This window comes from Macaca thibetana, chromosome 1 (assembly GCF_024542745.1).
Source record: "Macaca thibetana thibetana isolate TM-01 chromosome 1, ASM2454274v1, whole genome shotgun sequence".
NCBI lineage: Eukaryota > Metazoa > Chordata > Mammalia > Primates > Cercopithecidae > Macaca > Macaca thibetana.
Window position 1 is genome coordinate 131,405,977 of NC_065578.1, and position 23,958 is coordinate 131,429,934.

At 35.9% G+C, this 23,958-nt stretch overlaps 1 protein-coding gene across 2 annotated transcripts in view; it reads left to right on the top strand.

Moving 5' to 3' along the window:
- The window catches only part of MNDA (myeloid cell nuclear differentiation antigen), a 44,630-nt gene extending 21,075 nt beyond the window's left edge, over positions 1-23,555 (top strand). The window contains exons 1-7 of one of the 2 annotated variants that reach the window (XM_050758110.1): positions 7,255-7,490; positions 16,231-16,515; positions 17,368-17,504; positions 18,036-18,203; positions 19,661-20,077; positions 21,777-21,965; positions 23,239-23,555. In XM_050758110.1, coding sequence (XP_050614067.1) covers positions 16,251-16,515; positions 17,368-17,504; positions 18,036-18,203; positions 19,661-20,077; positions 21,777-21,965; positions 23,239-23,286 — 1,224 coding nt within the window. In that variant the 5' untranslated portion in view covers positions 7,255-7,490; positions 16,231-16,250 and the 3' untranslated portion in view covers positions 23,287-23,555. Of the gene's footprint in view, positions 1-7,254; positions 7,491-16,230; positions 16,516-17,367; positions 17,505-18,035; positions 18,204-19,660; positions 20,078-21,776; positions 21,966-23,238 lie in introns of those variants that run through there. The other variant, XM_050758121.1, reaches the window with a different exon arrangement.
- The last annotated feature ends 403 nt before the right edge of the window (positions 23,556-23,958 follow it).

A 23,958-nucleotide genomic window follows, 5' to 3' on the forward strand; every position in this document is an offset into this window, starting at 1 on the left:
TTAATTCAGCTCTGATTTTGGTTATTTCTTGTCTTCTACTAGCATTCAGTTTGGTTTGTTCTTATTTCTCTAATTCCTTTAGTTGTGATATTAAGTTATTATTTTGAGATGTTTTAAACTTTTCGATGTGGGCATTTAGTGCTATAAACTTCCCTTTTAACAGTGCCTTAGCTGTGTCCCAGAGAGTCTGTTATGTTTTATCTTTGTTCTGATTAGTTTTAAGGAATTTCTCAATTTCTACCTTAATTTCACTGTTTATCCAAAGGTCAATCAGGAGCAGGTCGCTTAATTTCCATGTAATTGTATGATTTTGAGAAATTTTCTTGGTATTGATTTTTTTTTAATAGTGTTATGGTCCAAGAGTGTGGTTGAAGTGTGCATGATATGGTTTGGCTGTGTCCCCACCCAAATCTCATCTTGAATTCCCATGTGTTGTGGGAACCAGGAAAAGGTAATTGAATCATGGGAGCTTGTCCTTCCTGTGCTGTTCTCATGATAATGAGTAAGCATCATGAGATCTGATGGTTTTATAAGGGGGAGTTTCTCTGCACAAGCTCTCTTTTTGCCTGCTACCATCCATGTAAGACGTGACTTACTCCTCCTTGCCTTCCACCATGATTGTGAGGCCGCCCCAGCCATGTGGACCATTAAACCTTTTATTCTGTATAAATTACCCAGTCTTGGGTATGTCTTTATTAGCAGCGTGAGAATGGGCTAATAGAATTATGATTTTGGTTTCTTTGAATTTGCTGAGGATTGTTTCATGTTCAATTGTGCATTTGATTTTAGAGTATGTGCCATGTGGTGATGAAAAGAACTCTTGTTTTTGGGCGGAAACTTATGTAGATTTTCTTCTAGGCCCATTTCAATAACCAAAACAGCATGGTACTAGCATAGCAGAGAGCCAAAAATAATCCCACACACCTACAATCATCTGATCTTAAACAAAACTGACAAAAACAAGCAATGAGGAAAGAACCCTCTATTCAATAAATGGTACTGAGATAACTGGTTATCTGTATGCAGAAGATTGAAACTGGACCCCTTCCTTACCCCATTAAAAAAAATCAATTCAAGATTAATTAAAGAGTTATATGTAAAACCTAAAACTATAAAATCCCCAGCATATAACCTAAGAAATACCATTTTGGACATAGGACCTGACAAAGATTTTATGACAAAGGTACCAAATGCAATTGCAACAAAACCAAAAATTGACAAATGAAACCTAGTTAAAGTAAAGAGTTTCTTCACAGCAAAAGAAGCTGTCAACAGAGTAAACAGACAACCTACAGAATGGGAGAAAATATTTTAAAACTGTGCATCTAACAAAGGTCTAATATCCAAAGTCTGTAAGAAACTTAAGCAAATTTATAAGCAAAAACCAGACAACTCCATTAAAAAGTGAGCAAAGGACATGAATAGACACTTTTCAAAAGACGATATATATGGGACCAACAAGCATATGAAAAAAAAAATGCTCAACATCACTAATAATTAGAGAAATGCAAATCAAAACCACAGTGAGAAACAATCTCACACCAGTCAGAATGGCTATTTTTAAAAAGTCAAAAAATAACAGATGCTGGCAAGGTTACAGAGAAAAGGGAATGATTATACACTGCTGGTAGTAGTGTAAATTAGTTCAGTCATTGTGAAAAGTACTGTGAAAATTCCTCCAAGAACTTGAAACAGAATTATCATTTGACCAAGCAATCCCATTACTGGGTACATACATACCCGAAGGAATATACATCCTTCTACCCTAAAGGCATGCATTCATATGTTCATTGCAGCACTATTCACAAAATAGCAAAGGCATGGAATCAACCTAAATGTTCATCAGTGGTAGACTGGATAGAGAAAATGTACATATATACCATATAATACTACACAGCCATAAAAAGAATAATATGTATTGTGCAGCATTATGGCCTCAATAACTAGAGGCCATTATTCTAAGCAAACTGACACAGGAAAAGAAACCAAGTACCACCTATTCTCGCTTGTAAGTAGGAGCCAAACAAGGAGAAGACATGGACCCAAAGAGGGGAACAACAGATACCAGGACCTACTTGAGAGTGAAGGTTGGGAGAAAGGGGAAGATTTAAAAAAAAAAAAAAAAAAAAAAAAACCTTTCAAGTATCATGCTAATTACCTGGGTGATGAAATAATCTGAACATCAAACCCCCATGACACACAGTTTACCTATATAACAAACATGTACACATACCCCGAACCTAAAATAAACATTTTTTTAAAACATACTTTTTATTAACAGAAATTAGTATGAGTAAAGATGGAAACTTGTAAAGAAATGACTACATTTTATTTAGTTTTGATAATTAAGAAAAGAGAGAAATAAAAATGTAAGTTCAATTTTAATTATTCAATTTAGGTGAATTTTGTGCATGCTCGATTGTATTTAGTTCAACTAACATTTATTGATCATCTTAATTTATGTCAGGAAATTGGTGACGCAAAGAAGGTGAATAATTAATGATGACTCTAATCACCTATCTTTCAATACAGAGGGAGCACACAAACAAGTGAAAAGAACGTTTTAACAAAATGCACTAAGTGCTAAGACATAGGAATGTGTAGAGTATTACAGAGGCACTCAAGGGTGACCTGTGATAGGTATGGAAAGTTTCCAAAGGAAGAGTAAGCTTTAATATAGTCATTTGAGGAAAATTTGGACAGCAAAGCAGAAAATGTGTGAGGGGAATTGCAGGATGAGAGAAGATGACTAAATCTACTAAGTCATGAACTAGCAATATGTGTGAAATAACATTATGTGTTAGAGATATGGACAAATTAAATAGTTGTTATAGAAGGACAAGAAGAGAAAAGACAGAGACTAGCAAGAAATGAGACTAGAGAAATAAAGATATACCAGGTTATGAAGGTCCTTGAGTACCAAACAAAGAATCACTTTATCCAATGAGCAATACATGTAACACTGGAGAATTTTAAAAAGTGAAATTAAGTGATCAATGAGCTAGTTAGAATAATTTCAGCCTCAGGCAACATAATTCTTAAGTTAAATGATTTAAAAAGTAAGAAATTTACAAGAAGATTTTTTACTTGGGGAGAGAGGAGGGATGTGAGTTAATTCATAGATTCAATAATAGCTTCCATGAAACATTTCTTCTGCTGTATTCAATTCAACTGCCTCAGCTCTCCAAATGAAAACACAAGGATAGTGAGAACAAATAACAAGCTATTTCTTCTAGCTCATGTCCTTTGACTAGCAAAGAAAATTTTTTTAAAGATATTTTCCTACTGCAGGCTTCTCTTCAGGCACCAGTGGCTAAAATTGGGTCACATGTCTATTTTTAATCAACTGCTTAAAAGGAACTTGCTCTCCCTGATTGACTTAAGTAAATAATCATCCATTTCCTGAAGCTGAAAAACAGACCAGCCTTCCACAAATATTTAGATAACTAATACTTGAGATGGAAGGGAGCATTATGTGAGCAAAATATAAGTAGACAATCACAGAATATGTTATCATCTAATTTTTGCAATATACTTCTTGAAATGGTGCAGGGTAGATTTTAGAACTTTGGGCTGGAAGAAAGGAGGTGAGTTAGAACACTAATGGTCCTAGAAAGAGATAGTGAGAACTTGAACCAGAAAATTGGGAAATAAATATTTGGGAAATATTTATAAGATAAAATCATTATTTGAGTCAGCAGTTTGTGCATTGCCTGGTGGAGAACCAACAGAGGGTATCACTACAAAAGTTAGTTTCTAAAAAAGAGCATGTATTAGTCAATCTTCATCCTGCTGCTAAAGGCGTACCTGAGACTGGGCCTTTTACAAAAAAAAAAAAAAGAAGTTTATTGGACTTACAGTTCCATATGGCTGGGGTAGCCTCACAATCATAGCAGAAGGTAAGGAAGAGCAAGTCACATCTTACGTGGATGGCAGTAGGCAAAAAGAGAGCTGTGCAGAGAAACTCCCATTTTTTTAAAACCATCAGATCTTCTGAGATCCATTTACTACTATGAGAACAGCATGCTAAAGACCCACTCCCATAATTCAGTCTTCTCCCACTGGGTCCCTCCCACAACATGTGTGAATTGTGGGAGCTACAAGATGAGATTTGGGTGGGGACATAGAGCCAAACCATATCATTCTACCCCTGGCCCCTCCCAAATATCATATCTTCACATTTCAAAACCAATCATGCCTTCCCAACAGTCCCTCAAAGTCATTAACTCAAAAGTCCACAGTCCAAAGTCTTATCCAAGACAAGGCAAGTCCCTTCCACCTATAAGCCTGTAAAATCAAAAGCAAGTTAGTTACTTCCTATACACAATAGGGATACAGGCACTAGGAAAATATAGCCATCTCAAATGGGAGAAATTGGCCAAAACAAAGGAGCTACAGGCCCCACGAAAGTCCAAAAATCCAGTAAGGCAGTCAAATCTTAAAGTTCCAAAATGATCTCCTTTGACTCTGTCTCACATCCAGGTCACATCGATGCAAGCAGTGGGTTCCCATAGTCTTGGGCAGCTCCAGCCCTGTGGTTTTGCAGGGAACAGCCTCCCTCCTGGCTGCCTTCACAGACTGGTGTTGAGTGTCTGTGGCTTTTCCAGGTGCATGATGCAAGCTATCAGTGTATGTACCATTGTGGGGTCTGGAGGATGGTGGCCTTCTTCTCACCGCTCCATTAGGCGGTGCCCCAGCAAGGACTCTGTGTAGGGGCTCCAACCCCTCATTTCCCTTCTGCACTGCCCTAGCAGAGGTTCTCCATTAGGACTCCGCCTCTACAGCAAACTTCTGCCTGGGCATCCAGTAGTTTCCATACATCTTCTGAAATCTAGGCAGAGGTTCCCAAACCTCAATTCTTGACTTCTCTGCCCTCTCAGGCTCAACAGCATGTGGAAGCAGCCAAGACTTGAGGTTTGCACTCCTGAAGCCAAGTTGCAAGCTCTACAGTAGCCCCCTTCAGCCACTGCTGCAGTGGCTGGGATGTAGAGCACTAAGTCACTAGGTTGCACATAGTGCAGGGACCCTGGGCCTGGCCCATGAAGCCACTTTTTCCTCTTATACCTCCAGGCCTGTGATGGGAGGGGCTGCCACACAAGTCCCTGACATGCCCTGGAGATACTTTCCCCATTGTCTTCCTGATTAACATTTAGCTCTTCCTTACTTATGCAAATTTATGCAGCTAGCAAGAATTTCTCCTCGGAAAATGGGATTTTCTTTTCTATCACATTATTAGGCTGCAAATTTTCCAAATTTTTATGCTCTGTTTCCCTTTTAAAACTGAATGCCTTTAACAGCACTCAAGTCACATCTTGAATGCTTTCCTGCTTAGAAATTTCTTCCATCAGATACTGTAAATCATCTCTCTCAAGCTCTAAGACAGAAATCTCTAGGTCAGGGGCAAAGTGCTGCCAGTATCTTTGCTAAAACATAACAAGAGTCACCTTTGCTCCAGTTCCCAAAATAAGTCCCTCATCTCCATCTGAGACCACCTCAGCCTGGATCTTATTGTTTCTGTCACTATCAGCATTTTTGTCATTCAACAAGCCTCTAGGAAGTTCCAAACTCTTCCACATTTTCTTGTCTTCTTCTGAGTCTTGAAAACTGTTCCAACCTCTACCTGTTACCCAGTTTTAAAGTTGCTTCCACATTTTCTGGTATCTTTCAGCAATGCCCTACTCCTGGTACCAATTTACTGTATTAGTGTGTTTTCATGCTACTGATAAAGACATACCCAAGTGTTCCACTGGCTGGGGAGGCCTGACAATCATGGCAGAGGGCAAGGAGGAGCAAGTCACATCTTACGTGGATGGCAGCAGGCAAAGAGAGAGCTTGTTCAGGGCAACTCCCCTTTTTAAAAAACTATTTTAAAACTATCAGATCTCATAAGACCCATTCACTATCATGAGAACAGCATGGGAAAGACCTGCCCCCATAATTCATTCATCTCCCATCAGGTCCTCCCACAACACGTGGGAATTATGGGAGCTACAAGATGGGATTTGGGTAGGAACACAGAGCCAAACCATATGAAGTTAGAAAGCCGTCCTGAAACATGGTAACTCCTGTCATGAGTTCTTTTGGTTCCCAAACACTGAAGTGGGGTGCCCGATGAGTTTTCCTTGTGTTCCTCTTTACCCTTTACCTTAAGACCTGCTCAAAGCATCAGCATAAGTGAGAAACTGAAACAATGAACACCCACATGTGTTAGCGGCTGTCATTCTAGATCCTTTTGGTTTTTCTGATTTACTCCTGCTTTAGTGGGGTTTAGACAGTTTCCAAATCTAAAATTTAACTCTCTCTATGCTGCCGGTTTGGATTAAGACAATCAACTTTATTCTTCTCTGTAGATGGCCTTGGATCATTTTCCCCTATTAGCTGTTTTGGGATCCTTTTCCAGTCATGATCACATTTTGCTTACAGATCAACTAGTTCGTAACACAGCACTGTCTGCTAACTGATACCATTCATTTGACAATTCAGAGTTATGATACTTTGTAGTGCACCCACTGTTCTTCACAGAAAAAAGAATTGCAGTACAAAGGGTTTATCAGGCCCCCTATCATTCCAGAGTTTCAGTGCTCTTCCAGAATTTTCAAGGTTTCAATCATGATATAAACCAACTACCCATGAATAATGCAAAAAACATGAATAATCATGAATTTAATAAGGTAAGGCAGTTATTATACTCAAGAGAGCAACTAGTATGAAACTCTTTCAAATTATTTGAGTAAGGATTTACATATTCATGTGTAAATCCTTCATATTACATACTTTCTGCCTCTGTTAAGCTCCAGGTGTATCAGTTATTAATAACTGAGTGAATATGTAGGTATTATTTAAACAAAAACAATTTCATGGTATACCCACCCCTATCCAAGAGATGAAGTCAAGTTCTGGTAGCAATAGACATCTCTACCAAGATTTCCTGCTCCTGCCACTCTGTGAACAGGAAAGGAGGGAGAAACCTTGGTGTTTTGCCTTTCCCAAATTGATATTAAGATCCTTATTCAAGGGGCTACTGGTTTCTAATGACCTAAACGTAAATTAGCTTTATAAGAAAGTTCTGAGTTTGAAATTCCTTTCAGCAAGTATTTGTAAGTCAAAAAAGCAAAGAAGAAGCACCATTTGCTCTCATTTCTCCTTGTAACTGAGATTACTTTTTATAAGGAGGAACTGACCACTTTCTCTGACATCTGAAATAGAAAGCTACAAAGGCTGATAGGCGTGGCCTCAAAATTGTTCCATGATTATGTAACTTCTTTCTAGTTAGGAGTTAGTACAGTGTGAGAAGGCCATCTACAATCAAGATTTAGAGAGGCTCTAACAAGTGTCATTTTTCCTTGTTAGCTTTCATTTCTCAGCCCTTTACAAGATTATAATAGTCTGCAGTTTACTCTCTCCAAAGCTTTACGGACAGTGAGCCTGTCCTAAACAAGACAGTGACTCCAGGATTTCTGAAGACTATTGTGGAAAAAGTATCCATTAAGGTGAGATTTCTGGGAAGTTCTTGAGAGAAAGATCTAGGTATCTAGTTGATAACCATACCATCTCAGTGGAGAATTAGTTACGGGACTGCTTGAGACCAGAAGTGTTGTATCAATCATATTCAGAAAACTGAGAACTGAATCCGTTACCTGTCTAGGTAGAAAATAGGTATCTTTTATCCTACCACAATTGGGGTATAAACCAAAAAAATGTATTTTGTCTACAGCAAATTTTAAAATTAATTCTTAGGTGTCTGTTGGCATAAATTGATATTTAGAGGAGATACTTGGTTTTCTTGGCTAGAGGATGACTAGGAAACTCGGTGACTGGGTTTGGGCCTAAGTTAAAAGAGAAGACAGTCCCATGGGAAAATTATTATGAAGTAATATTTAGTAAAAAATAAACAAGGACATAAATCTCTATTATATGATTTTATCTCTATATTAAAGAGCATAGACATGTGCACACATTAATTTCTCAATTTTACAAGCCTTTACTCAAAAATAATCTTTACATTTTCATGAATCAGTTTCATTTCATTCTTCGTTTTACAGCAAGTGTAAGAAGAAGTATTTCTCTTTTTCAAATGGTCTATGCTTTACTCAGTGATAGGTAACATTTTTTGTGGCAAGATATAATAAAAAGACAGGGAGAATCAATTATATATTACCTACTTTTGGATACATTTTGACTTTTTTATGGCTTAGTACATAATGAGAGTTTCCTAATTACTTCATGAGTATTTGAGAAGAGTTTATAAATGTTGGATTCCAAATTCTATTTAAGTAAGATAAAGTTTCTTAAGTAAGCTTGTTAATTATGTTTGAAAAATCTAAATCTAAATCTAAGCTATTTTTTTACCTTGTTCTTTCAGTAACTGAGAGAGGTGGTGAAATCGCCAACTCTAATAGTGATTTTGTTAATTCCTCACTGTAGTTCTTTTGATTTCTACCATATATTTTTACATAGAATATGTATATCCAAGTATATATGTTATGTGTGTGTTTAGAGAGAAGAAAAAATTTCTATATGCTATCTTTTAAAGTAATAACAGATTATACATATAATTTAAATTATTATATCTTTTTACAGGTTGCATACTTTACCATTATGTAGTGAAACTATGTGCTGATACTTATTGACTAAAGCCTATTTTAATCTACACCATTTTTCCTAAAATGTCTTTCTTTAAGGTAAAGTTTGAAGAATATAACTTTTTCCAGCTGTTTCTCAAACTTAAGTGACCTTATACTTTATTTGTATTTTGTCAGCAACATATGACTGGATTTATTTTTAATACAAATGGAAAATTTTTCCTCTTAGTTAATGAGTTTAGTCCAGATATGCACATTCTATAAAGGTATATATTTTAACTTGGTTTTGCCATCTTGCTTTGTTTCAATTTATAGCACTTATTCTGTGCTTTCTTCTCCTTCCTTGTCAAGTTTCTTATTTTTAAAAAATCTATATTCCCCTTAGCAAACTCTCACATCTTCTGGTCCCCCAAACATAAAACTTCAACTGTAAGAGTATGTTCATATCGTTCCTGTTTTCTTTTCTTTCACTCTGGCTTTACTTATTTTTAAGATAGTAAAAACTCTAATTAAACTATTTGTTTGATCTTACTTCCCTTTTGGCCTCCAACATTTCTTAGATTTATTTCTTTACATAATGAGTAGTTCTTCTCAAAGAGCTGTGGGTATAGATATTTTCACTGCCAAACTTCTGAAAGCTTTGAATAATAATGGTTTTCTTTTAATTGTGTTAAGAAACATGTAACATAAAATGTGTCATCTTAAACATTTTCAAGTGTACAGTTCAGTAGTATTAAATACATTCATATTGTTGTGCAACCAACCTCCAGAATGCTTTTGCATCTTGCAAAACTAAAACTCTAAATCCGTTAACCAACAATTTCAACATTTCCCTTTCCTCCAGAGCTTGCCAAACATCATTCTACCTTCCGTCTGTATACATTTAAAAACTCTAACTCTTCATGTATGTTTAATCATACAGTATACGTGTGCTTTTTGTGACTGGCTTTTTTCATTTCATGTTCTCAAAGTTCCTTCATGTTGTACTGTATCATATGTCAGAATATTCTTTCTTCCTAGGGTAGAATAATATTCCATTTTATGTATTTACCATAAAATACATAAGAAACCATATTTCTTTTTATTCATTCATCCATTGAAGGACACGTGTACTACTTTCACATTTTTTTGTTGTGATTAATGCTGCAATGAACATATATGTACATACATTTATTTGAGATCACACTTTCGCTTATTTTGGGAATATAGGACTTGAATACACATTTCTTCAAAGGTGCTATACAAATGGCCAATAAGCACATATGAGTATGTTCAACAGCAATAATCTTTAGAAAAATGCAAATCAAACCCATAGAAACCACAATGAGATATAACAATTAAAAACATACATGCACAAAACTGCATGATTAAACATATATGAAGAGTTAGAGTTTTTAAATTTTTAATTTACCTTTTTTCTTTGTTATTTAGATATTTTATATTTTCCATTTCTTGTCTATTGTTTGGGGTGGGGGCTGTGTTAAACTTTCAGTACTGTCTCAAACAGAAGTGAACAAAAATTCATCCTTGTCTTTTTCCTGATCTTTCAGGAGCAAAAGAAATGTTTTCAGTCTCTTGCCATTGGGAATAATGTTAGCTATGGTGTTTTTGTATATAGACTTTACTGTGTTGAAGTAATTTTCTCCTCTGTCTGGCTTTGCATTAGAGTAATGCTGAGTTATACAATGAGTTTGGAAGTGTTCCCTCCTTTTCAAATTTTGAAAGACTTTGAAGAATTTTGGTCTTAATTCTTCTTTAAATATTTGGTGGAATTTGCCAGTAAAACCACTTAGTCTGGACTTTTCTTTACTGAGAGGTTTCTGACTTCTGATTCAGTCTCCTGACTGGTCATAATGACTGTTCAGATTTTCTGTTTCTTTATGATTCAAAATTTGCGGGTTGTATTTTTCTAATAATTTATCCGTTTATCCATTTCATTTAGGTTATCCCACCTATTGATATACAATTGTTCAAAGTATTCTCTTATAATTCTTTTTATTTCTGTGAAATCTGTTGTAATGTTCTCTTTTTAGTTTCTGATTTTATTATTTGATTCTCCTTTTTTTTCTATGTTAATTCAGTTAAAGTTCTGTCAGTATTATTCACATTTTCAGAGAACCAACTCTTGTTTTTATTGGTTTTATTTATTATTTTTCTAATCTCAATTTTACCTCTAATTTTTCTTTTTTCCTTCCTTTTGATGGCTTTAGGTTTAGTTCTACTTTTTTAAGTTCTTTATGGTGTAAAGTCAGGTTATTGATTTGAGAGTCTTCTTCTTTGTAAATGTAGTTGTTTAAATCTTCAAATTACCCTCATCACCATATTCTCTGCATTTAATGAAATACGTTGTGTTTTCATATAATTTCTCTAAATATGGATTTAAATTTGACTTGTGATTCTTTGTACATGTTTCATTGTTTGTGTTGTTTATTTTATCGTGGTCATGAATTTTCTAGTTTTCTTTCTGTTGATTTCTACTTTTATTCCATTATGATAAAAAAATATAGTCTGTATGATTTCAAACATTTAACATTTATTAACACTTGTTTGGTGTCCTAATTTGTAGTATATTTTGGGACAGTGTTCCATATGTTCATGTGAAAACTGTGTATTCCACTGTTGTTGGCTTTACTGTTTTGGATAAATCTGTTAGATACAATTGGTCTATAAGTGGTCTATAATGTTTTTCAATATTTATTTTTTCCTAATTTTCTTGTCAGGTTGTTCTATCTATTATTGAAAGTGGAACATTAAAGTCTCTTACTACTACTTTAGAGCTGTCTATTTCTCCCTTCTATTCCGTAAATGTTTCATATATTAGGAGCTCTGATGTTTTGTGCATGTGTGTTTCTAATTTTTATATCTTGTAGGTGAATTGGCCTTTTTAACACTATGTAATAATCTTTGTCTCTTATAACACTGTTTGACTGTTATTTTTATTTTATCTGATACTAGCATAGCAAACTCTGCTCTCTTATTTAATATTTCAATGGAATATATTTATTATTCTGTCACTTTCTATCCTTGTCCTTAGATCTGTAAAATCAGCCTCTTGTATGCAACATATAGTTGGATCCCCTGTTTTTAAATTCATTGTGATATATCTATATATGTAATTTTAATATGCTTTTTGATTAGTAAGTTTAAACCATTTACATTTGAACTAATTATTGATAAGAACTTAGAACTTACTGTTGCCATTTTTCATTTATTTTCTGTATGTCTTAATAGGTTTTTGTCTCTCCTCTCTCAGTGACTTCTTTTTGTTGATTTTTCCTGTAGTGAAACATTTTAATGTTCTTCTATTCCTTTGTGTACATCCTACAGATATCTTTGTGGTTATCATCAGGTTGCATATGATATTCTAAAGTTATAGCAATCTATTTTTAACTGATAACAACTTAACTTCAATCATATGTGAAATGTTTACTCCTTTACAGCTCCTCAACACAAATTTTATGTTAATATTACAAATTGCATTTATATAATATGTACCAATTGACATTGATTTATAAATAGTTTTGCTTTCACATTTTAAATCCTATAAAATAATTAAAAGTGATTACAAATCAAAATAGCAAAAGCCATGTTTTATATTTATGTATATATTTACCTTTCATGAAGAACTTATATTTTTGTATGAGTTTGAGTTACTGCCTCATCCTTGTGTTTCAGCTTGAAGAAAGCTCTTTAGTATTTCTTTTAGGGTAGATATAGTGGTAATGAAATCATTCAGCTTATATTTATCTAGGAATATCTTAATTTCTCTCATTTATGAAAGCAGGTTTCCCAGATATAGTGTTTTTGATAGACAGACTTTTCTTTAAACACTTGAGATATATTGTCCCACTATTTCTGGTCTACAAAGTATTTACTGACAAATGTGCTCATAATTCTATTGAAGATTTCTTGTATATAATGAGTGACCTTTTTCTTGATGCTTTTTAAATGATTTTGTTTTTGTCTTTGAGAGTTGGTAATTTGATAATAATGTGTCATAGTGTAAGTTTCTTTGAGTTTAACATAGTTGCAGCTTGTTCGGTTTCTTATATCTGTACATTTTGTCTTTTCTCAAATTTGGAAAGTTTTCAGTCCTTATTTACTCAAGTAATTTCGTTATTCCTTTCTCTTTTTCATCACCTTTTTAGACTTACATAATGCATATATTGTCCTACTTGATGATGTACTGTAAGTCATTTATAAGTTCTGTTCACTTTCCTTTATATCTTTTAAAAAAATTTGTTCTTCAGTCTTGATAATTACACATGACCTGTCTTCAAGGTAACCGATTCTTCTGTCTATTGGTGTAGGCTGAGGAAAACCTCTAGTGAATTTTACAATGCAGTCAATGTGTTTTTCAGCTTCAGAATTTATGGGATTTTTTTCTGGTAATTTCTATTTTTTTGTATATTCTCATTTTATTAACCATTTTCCTGATTTTATTTAGTTGTCTGTACATATTTTCCTTTAACTCACTGATCATATTTAAGAGTGCTGCTTTAGTCTTTAACAAGAAAGTCTGAGTGCTCTGTTTCTTTAGAGAAAGTTTTTGGAGATTCATTTTTTTTTCTTTTAAATTGACCATGTTTACCTGTTTCTTTTTGTTTCATACTTTTTGTTGAAAACTGGACATTTATAAAAACAGCCCCCTCTCAACCATTATTAAATGGCATCATTCAGGGGAGGACTTTCACTCTTCATCTAAGTATGAAATCTAAATGTTATCTGAGGCCTATATGGACGTGTGTCTTGCCTGGGCTTATGTGTATGCATTTTTTTTTTTTGTAATTCTCTCATATACACACTGCTTTTAAGCCATAATTTCCCTAAGAGCCACATCTGCCTCTTTTGGTAACCGTAGATGTTCTACTGTATTCCTCTATCCATAATCTCTTGCCTTCTGGCACCCAGGGAGTAGCAGATCCCATGCAGCTCTCACAAGCTGGAGCACCCACCGCTACCTTTTGCAGCCTCAAATCTGACATTTAAACTATGTCACCATTTCCATCAATGCTCCAAGTCATGTGAAGCAGATACTAGTCCCTCAAGGAACCTCCAGATAAGCCATAATGTTGCAAAGCAGTTCCACACTTTTCCTTCTATTCCAGAGGAGGAATGAGGAATTAGGAAGTTTTCTCCTGATCACATCACACCGTTCAAGGGAGAAAGTTAAACAGGGACAAAGAAAAACACCTAGAAGTTTTCTACTATTTTGAGTGTGGCTTAATCTTGGTTTGGAATTTCTTTTGTTGCAACCACTTCTTAACAGCTGAAAACATTAGTTTGGTTCATAAATTGTTATTTATTTGGTGTTTCCATGACATAATGAAAGTCTAGAACTTCCTTATCTGTAATCTTACTAATGTCACTCTAAGTAAACAAGAGAATAATTTTTTAAACCATAACGTTCAAATAACATTTTGACCAGTTACAAAATTTTAGTTTGAAAAATATTTTTGCTTGAAAACTGATTCACAGCACTTCACCTGAAACTCCTGGGACAACTCTGATTTTTAATTCATTTACTCAGGGAGGGATTTTAGAAAGACTACTTAATGCATACATTGTATGTAGGCATTGCAATTGTCCCAGTAGAGGTAATATCAACATCCTAATATCAAATGCATTAAGAGTTCTTCAACAAACCATGTCATTATACACATTAAAGTGAGATGAATAAGGGAGATTAAAAATAACCACTGTATTAGTTCCTTCTCATGCTGCTATGAAGAAATACCTGAGACTGAGTAATTTATAAAGAAAAGAGATTTAATTGACTCACAGTTCTGCATGGCTGGGGAGGCCTAAGGAAACTTACAATCTTGATGGAAGGCACCTCTTCACAGGGTGGCAGAAGAGAGAATGAGTGCTAGCAGGGGAAATGCCTGATGTTTATAAAACCATAGATCTCATGAGAACTTGCTCACTATCACAAGAACATCATGGGGAAAACACCCCCATGATTCAATTACCTCTACTTGGTCCCTCCCATGACACATAGGGATTCTGGGAACTGCAATTCAAGATGAGATTTGGGTTGGGACATAGCCAAGCCATATCAGCCACGTATTACTTTACATCATATTTCTAATTTGCAAAGTGATTTTGGTACCACACTTCCCTGCTAACTCTCATCCCTTCCCAGGCCATGAAACCCACCAAATCTTTTCATCCTTCAGCTTCTTCTTAGGTTGTAAAATTGCAGATATATAATTATGGATCAATACTATGTAAAAATTACTTTCTTAACCTGCTACAGACTATTCAATCAGAGTATTTAATCTTTGTAGGTGTTCTACTCAGTATTTCTGGAAGATTTTATCATTTTGCTTTTAATATTCTTTGGCTTTACTGTATGTGCCCATGTGTGAAATTTTTCTTTATTTGATAGGTTTGAACACAGGAACACTCATTATCTCCCAAAAGAGAACAATTTACAGCCCTAAGAATTAGAACACTCTAATTATAGAAAAGTTGCACAAACATATGGTCACCAACCTAAAGGAACACCCACAAATTTAAATAGAAAATTGGAATATACATTAAGAACTGAATACCCTTAGGTAGTACACAAGGGGTTAAAGAGGCACACATTCGTGAGACTGGGACCACAACAGCTCCCAGAAGATAAAGCCTCAATTAAGCATTAAAAACTCTAAGGAAGTATTCAGAGGAAGAAAAGTGGGAATGCTTTCCCAGGTAGCGGGAAGGGAATTAACAGTGAGAAGACCTGAAAAAGAATGACATATTGTATATTACTAGAGCATAAGATGTAAGAAATTCAAAAGTAACAGACACATACACAAAGAAAGCTATAGTTTATTCAAGGCCTTTCAGGTCATGCTGAGTGGAAATTTATACTAATAAAAATCAAAACTTATTGAAGGATTTCAGGAAAAATAGAGTCGTGCCTTTATCCATAAAGAAACCTACTTGGTTGTCTGACAGAAATCTTTTAGTAAAAGTAAGACTAGTTGGAGGTAAATAATTGACTGTAACAAACAAATGGACAAAAAATAAATGCTGCAATTCTACACTAGAGAACAGTTAGGAGGACAGTAAAATGATAATTTTGTAGATGCATGAGACACAGAGAATAAGTCCCAGGGAGACAAAATGCTAATGAGAGCCGACTAGGGAGAGCCAAGAAGGTCTAGAGTCCATTTCACTACTCAGAAGTGTAGTGCTGTGGCAGAAGTTTGTTCATATAAGGTAAGTAGCTGCAGCATTTATACTTAGGCCACTTTGGTCATAGTGAGTATGGGAAGAGTCAGGAACCAAGAGGTAGGCATTGAAGGATAGGCTGAGGCCCCAGTAAAGTATCAGAAGGGGAACCAGGGACTTTGACACCACAAAACCCATACTATAAACACTGCAACGATTACCTGTTTCCAAACATCATTTCACCACACACACCTCTGACCCAACTCAACAATCAACATTAAAAGGGAAGAACTTCACTGAACCTCCTAATAAAGCAAGTCTTGATCCATTGTTCACAGTGACACAGCTGGTAACTTAGTTCCTTTTTCTTACACACATCCAAGGACAACATTTTGTCCTGGGACACTCACTCACAAAAGCATATCTCATTTTTTAAAATTGTCTGCATAAATATGTAATGTTGTGTGTCATTTTTACTTTATAGGCCAAGCTATAACTTCAGAAATGGCGAATGAATACAAGAAAATTCTTTTGCTGAAAGGATTCGAGCTCATGGATGAGTATCATTTTATAATAATTAAGTCCTTACTGGCCTATGATTTAGGACTAACTACAAAAATGCAAGAGGAATACAACAGAATTAAGATTTCAGATTTGATGGAAAAAAAGTTCCAAGGTGTTGCCTGTGTAGACAAACTAATAGAACTGGCCAAAGACATGCCACCACTTAAAAACCTTGTCAACAATCTTCGAAAAGAGAGGTCAAAAGGTAATAGGGAAAACCTTGCACATGGCTACTCTGCCTTGAGTCTCCCCAGTCTTGAGTAGAACCCCACCTTGGTCATAGCTGGTACATCCCTTTCCCAATTTATAACTCAGCAGTCATGGGGATGTTGGCACCTCAGAGACTGACCAGTTGGCAATTTAGAACATTCTGTTTCATATAAAAGAGATCGATAGATTTAGAAGAATGTATTTGGGGTATGGATAAAAAATCAAAGACAGGGATTTATGAGAGGATGACGGTTTCAGTAAATTAGAAATGTCAGAAAAAAAAAGCTACTTTTTAAAATGCATTTTATTTGAAATATTTATATTTAACCAATTTGCACAGCAAATAGTTCTATTAAGAGAAGTATAGAATTTCTCCACTTAATATAAATCACTATTTTTTTTAATTCAAAAGCCAATATTAGCACTTTGCCACATTACAATTCAGATCATATTTCCTTTCAGGTCATATTTCTGTCATTTGAACAAATATTGCACAGAACATGACCAGCCTGTCAGCATCATGACCTTAGATATTTAAAATAAATGGTAGGAGAACAAGACTGAGAAAAGGTTGACTGAGGCACATGGAGTTCACAGGACAGGAAGCATGTTCTCACTGCACAGGGGAGGAGTGAGGAAAGCACTGAGGAGAATGAGACAGTGCCTATGCCTACCATGCTACTGTTGGCCTCCTAGCAGCCAGGCTGGGTTAATGTAGTAGAGGTAACAGGCAAATCCGAACTCTCATGCAGGAGCTGACAGCAGGTAATATTGAAACTGCTTTAGCTGTCTTAGATAAGCTATTCCAGTCTAGGCCTATTGTGCCCTTTTTCTTTTCTTTTGTCAGTTGCTAGGAAAATGAAAGCACAAGGAGTAGTTATAATGAAAAAAATAAACCAGGAAGAAGTGGGTCTTGTGGCACCTGCACCCACCGCAAGAAACACACTGACATCTGAAGTAGGAGAGAGGATTCCTGTAGCTCAGGTAAGCTTGAGAAAGAGGAGCAGGATTGAAGTCCCACAGAAGATACTCTGCTATGGCACATGGCTCTTCACTAATATCTCAACACAGCTTAGATTTACCAAATTAGTAATTATGGATCATCTTTGTGATGGGTAAAGAGTTAGGCATCATAAAAATGTAGTAAAAAATTTCTGTGACATAAATATATTATCATCTGCATTATAAAAATGTGGTAATAATCATATTTAATATACATCTTGCCCATCCTTACACAAATCTAGATTTTCTCATTCCAAGTCCAGTGCTCTTCTCATCACACCACAGTGGCGATAACAGTAATGCATCTGTTGAAATCATCTATCTCTTTTTTAGTGCAACAATCCACACCCAATATTATCTATTGTCCATATCTTCAAGTGAGAGGTTGTAATTCCATGGGGTTTCCAAGGACATCCCATCCAATATAAATAGAACTTACTACGTTGTAATGAAAACTTGCTCTGCTTCTTTTCATACTAAACCCCATTAACAGGAAAATTAAACTGCTTTCAGAAAAGAAAAACTCTGAACAAAGGAAAGACTGAAGCCAAAAGGATTAAGGTGCCCCAGGAGCAGAGTGAGCCCCCACGTCCCTCAGGAGCCAGCACATCTGCAGCCACGGATCATCCCCCATTACCCCATACCTCATCATCAACTCCATCCAACACTTCATTTGCTCAGGTACACTCTTTCCTGGTCCTCTTCTCCATTTTTTTAACCCAGTCACAGTGCATTCCACTGTTACTATTGTTACTCTCATGCATAACTCTTCATGTTACTGATTTGCTGAGGGAAAACTGTTTTCTATATTATGATACCTTGTTTACATTGGTGAGAAGCCACATGCAAGTAAAGTCCAATTACCCACAGGCAATCACTGTGTGTAAAACACCAAGACAGACCACTAAGCATTTCTGGTCTGTGCAGGTAAGTAGCTTGGCTTCTAGTACTAGTACATACAAGTCCATGGCTCATCTTTGCTCCCCACACTTCCTAGTACAGATCTGGCAACGTTCTCTTCAGAAAAGTATTCTGCTGCAACTCAAATAGGCCAGGCCACTGTGGGGAGAGGACATGAGATAAACAAACTTGTCCTTTTTTCATTATTGTTAGTGTTCTAGCCACTGTGAAATGCTGTCGAGGACATAGCTCTAACCAGAAATCCTCTACCTGAGACTACTTATATGCTGAGCCAGGCCAAGTCTTTCCACTTGTAACAGCACTGTTTCTTGGGAAGAAACAAAGGAGTTGGGTCCTCAAAATGGTAGAGTACACTAGTGATCATTAGAATTTCTAATGAATGTTTGATCATTAGAACATCTAATGATGTTTGAGGCTTGTGGTGGGCATGGTTCTTCATTTTTAATGCTATCCAAGTTGTTTTCACTTTGTTGATTGTCTTTGATAATTTAAGTAGGTAGAGGAGATATTTGGATTTGTTATTATATTCTAATCTTTCTTTAAAGTTTCTTCACAATAATGCTTTCATCATCTGCTGCTCTAGATTGTTCATGCAGATAATCATGCTTTGCTTCAGGAAGATTATTCTGAGTCAATGAGGGTGATTTAATTTCCAAGCCCGTTGTCTGCTACCTTAGACTTTCACTAGCTAAACTATACCAGCTCATGTGCCTTTCCTTTCAGTTCAGCAATCCCTGTCTAGCCTAGCCCCCACCTCCACGTATCTGTGAAAGTTGTTGGGTCGAAAGCTCTGCAGAGTCACTCGTGCAGAGTGACTTTGTATTCCTGTTCAAAGTTTTTTGTTTCGTTTTGTTTTGTTTTCTTGTTTGTTTTGTTTTGTTTGTTTTTGAGAGGGAGTCTCGCTCTGTCGCCCAGGCTGGAGTGCAGTGGCGTGATCTCGGCTCACTGCAAACTCCGCCTCCCGGGTTCACGCCATTCTCCTGCCTCTGCCTCCCGAGTAGCTGGGACTACAGAGGCCCGCCACTATGCCCGGCTAATTTTTTTGTATTTTTAGTAGAGACGGGGTTTCACGGTGTTAATTAGGGTGGTCTTGATCTCCTGACCTCGTGATCCACCCACCTCGGCCTCCCAAAGTGCTGGAATTACAGGCGTGAGCCACCGCGTCCGACCTCCTGCTCAAAGTTTTAAGTTTGTTTTCTTGTGTCTGCCCAACACAGAATCAGCAAACCCAGGCCCAATGTCAGGTGGATACGAGAAGAAATGTTCCCCAAAAGGACCCAGTGACAGTGATGGTACTGAAAGCAACAGCACCATTTAAATATGAGTCCCCAGAACATGGGAAAAGCACAATGTTTCATGCTACAGTGGCCAGTAAGACTCAGTATTTCCATGTGAAAGTCTTCGACATCAGCTTGAAAGAGAAATTCATAAGGAAGAAGGTCATTACCATATCTGATTACTCTGAATGTAAAGGAGTAATGGAAATAAAGGAAGCATCATCTGTGTCTGACTTTGATCAAAACTTTGAGGTCCCAAACAGAATTATCGAAATAGCAAATAAAACTCCCAAGATCAGTCAACTTTACAAGCAAGCATCTGGAACAATGGTGTATGGGTTGTTTATGGTACAAAAGGTAATCCCTTAATTTTGTTTTAATTTTCTCTACCATTACCTGGAACTAAATGTCTTGTCAGACTTAGCTAACTGCCTCAATATTGGAACACAATAATTTATATTGACTAGAGATACTGATGAAGTTTTCCCACAAAATAGGAAATAGGACTAAGTGACCTATTAACTTTCTTACGCCAAAGTAAATGTAGGGACTTTGAAAAAGAGTTACCAAGAAATATTAGCAGTAATAATCTGTTGTCAGCCACAATAAACTAGAGGACAATACAGGGTCCAAATCAACGGGAGCAGGCTAATAACATCATCTCTTTCTGCTCCATCCCAATGAGCGCTGATAATTTTACTTTGAATTTTGATAAATTTATTTTAAATAATGAATCGTGCTACTAAGGTTGAACTCTGGTTGTGACATATATTTGGAGTAATAAGTGGATTGGCTGGTATGCTCATAAATGCAAATACATTCAACAGCTATCCATACAATCTAAACATTTGTGCTGTTGCTCTTCTGTCTTATTTATTTATTCATTTATTTATGAAGACAGCATTGAACAACTGAGAAATATTGAATTCCATGATACTTAGAGGATAAGGCAATCTCATCATATTATTTACAAAAAAAAAATAATTACAAGGCACAGAGTTTTATTGATATGTCCATGTCCAAATTCAAGATGCTAGTTAGGACAATGCATTCCATCCCTTTCTCCACTCTGAAACATTACACATTTCTATGAACTCAACTAACATTTTATGTGATTGACTGCTTTATAACCCTATATACATGTCTTCCAAGATAGCCCCTTAAATTTACCTCCACATTTTCTCACACTGTCTTTAAGAGATCTTGCTTATAAATACAATTACAGAATTGATGAGTAATAGTGTGTGAGAAACTACAGAGTATGAATGGAGGGATCTAGGTCAATGGGGACAAGATACTGGAAAAGAATGAGTAATGAGGAAGGCTGAAAAAGAAGGAATGATTGTGTCATAGACGTTTTTTCCTTTAAAATTCCTCATAATCCAAAGTAACTCAGGAGTGGAAAACCAAATTTTGTATGTTCTCACTGATAAGGGGAAGCTAAGCTATGAGTACACAAAGGCATACAGAGTGATATAATAAACTTTCAAGACTCAGAAGGGGGAGACTGGGAGGGAGGTGAGGGATACAAAACAATATATTGGGTACAATGTACACTACTTGGGTGATGGGTGCACTAAAATCTCAGAATTCACCACTATATAATTAACCCATGTGACCCAAAACCATTTGTACCCCAAAAGCTATTGAAATTTTAAAAAATTAAAATAATAATAAAGTGAAATTCCTCATAATCTACTGACTGAATAATTGTAGAAAGCATACATTTGGTTTTCCACAGGACCATAAGCCAAGAAGTCCTATAGGAATTTTTGATTCCTCTATATCTAGGTGCTTTATTTACTCTCAGCTGATCTGAAGGTGGTAGCAGGAGAAAAAGAGGGAAATATTTATTGGTGTAAAATTGCAGGAAGAAAAATACCTTGTTGTTGGATAATAAAAGATGGGCCCTGTGAGATGGCAGGCCAAGCCACATGTATGATCTGTACCTGTCATTCCTCTCGTGCATATTGCATTAACTTTGTCATGAGGCTCTTTCTCATGTATACGATACTAATAATCCTCTCAGAAACAGGATGTTAATCTTCTTTTGCAGAAAAGCATACACAAGAAGAACACAATCTATGAAATAAAAGATAATACAGGATCCATGGATGTAGTGGGGAATGGAAAATGGCACAATATCAAGTGTGAGAAAGGAGATAAACTTCGACTCTTCTGCTTTCAACTGAGAACAGTTAACCGCAAGCTGAAACTGGTGTGTGGAAGTCACAGCTTCATCAAGGTGGGAACTGGATAGAGGAGAATGAGCTTGCTAAAGAGGCAAATAATTTGGCTTAGGCTTTGGGAACACCAGATTCCTCATGTATTACTCAGAGAGTCCAGCGAGTGAAAGGATAACCTAAACAATGCCCTTGCATTTGTAACTGGAGGATTTTCAAAAGGATATTAAGGTAAAGGCATTCATACAGCTGTAGAAAGGATATAATACTAGTGTTAATTGATTTAAAGATGTGTCTAGGGACAGGGAACATAGGACTTAAGAGCAAGGGCTTTGAATAAGACAGATCTGATTTGAATCCTGCCTTTAACAAGCACTAGTTGGCTGATATTGGAGAAATAGTTTAATTGGTCCTCTAAAATAATGGAAGTCTCCACTTCATTGGAATGGTTTAAACATTCAAACACTGCATACATATTAATTATCTCACAGCCTGGCACATCATAATAAACTGAACTGTGGGAGATAGTATTTTTTTTAGGAAGGTAAAGACACTAGAGGGACTTTTGGGCAAAGGAAATGATACATGAAAATTCCAAAAGCGTGACACAGCATAATGAGTTCCGTGCAACTGAAATTCAGTAGATGCAGAAGACTCTGGGACCCAAAGATTAAAAAAAAGAAAAGGGACTACTGAGGCCCAAAGATAAAAAAGAAACAGAAGTGTGGCTTTTACAAAAGTAAATAAATGGGAACTTTATTGTTGAAAATACATGAAAAATTGAAACAAAATTATGCAGAAGAATGCCTGATCACTTTGACATTTTAGCAAAAAATATTCTGGTATCTATGGAGTTGCATTACAGAGCAATTGGGCTTGGGGCAGAGATATCTACTAGAAGTAGTGTGCTGGAGTTCACTCCTATCCTTACTGAACACAGCTTATTGTTGGAAATTCAGGAATTGTATGCACTGCTTGTTAAACATGTGGTAGTTTGAAATCAGCCATGTGAAAAATATGTATACCACCAGACTCTGCAAATGTTACAAATCTAAACTTTTAAAAAATTGGGCACCTGGTTAACCAGGATAACACAGAAGTTTATTTCAAAAATCTATTCAGGAAGGAAAAAGACAAAGGGATTAGTTAATGGGAGGAAAATGAGTTTTTTGAAGGTAGATCTTCATAACTTTGTGACTAATGAGCTTTCATAGGGTAGAAGGAGAATAATGTAGCCAATGGGAAGAAAAGACATGCAGGTGAAAAGAGAACCATAAGCAGAGCTTCATTTCAGTATGTAGGGTCTCATTATGTCTTTCTTATCTCTCTTTAAAGGTCATCAAGGCCAAGAAAAACAAGGAAGGATCAATGAATGTTAATTGAAATATGCAAGCTGAAATGCAACAAATAATTTCTGCTTAAAAAATTAAGTTGTTAATAACTGTGGTTTTCTAAATTTCAGTAATTCGTTTAAATAATGGATTCAGTAGATACACTGTAGCATATTAAGAGCTTTTATATATGAGTTATAGATTAGGTTGCTTTCTGGAATAAAATTTTCTTCTTATACTCTTCCATATTTTTTTAGATATTACATTTTGCATTTATGACTTTCATAAGGTAAAAAATAAAATATCTTTTTTTGAAGGACATTATTTTCCCAAAGTCTTGTATATGTTCTCTTAAGGTCAGTAGTGAGCTGCTTGAGGCTAAGCACTTTGTACACTGTGAAGCACATTCTAGAGATGGGGAGAGACTCATGGGGCCTTATCCACACTGGAGTCTATATTGTGATCTCCAGAGGATAAGGCCCCAATAAAGGCTGTGACTAAATTTATGTAGCCCATGCTTAAATGAACAAACACTGTGGCCTAGGGAAGTAATAGATCTAGAGGAAAGGATTCCTTTATGCAATTATGTCCTCCAGAAGAGGGCCGTTGGGGTAATTGGTTTCTCTGAAGGGGACAACACTGGTGATTTGCATAAAGGTACCAATATATGCAAGACACTTGCCCTCCTTAGTTGGTGTGGATTATCATATCCATCATATTCCAT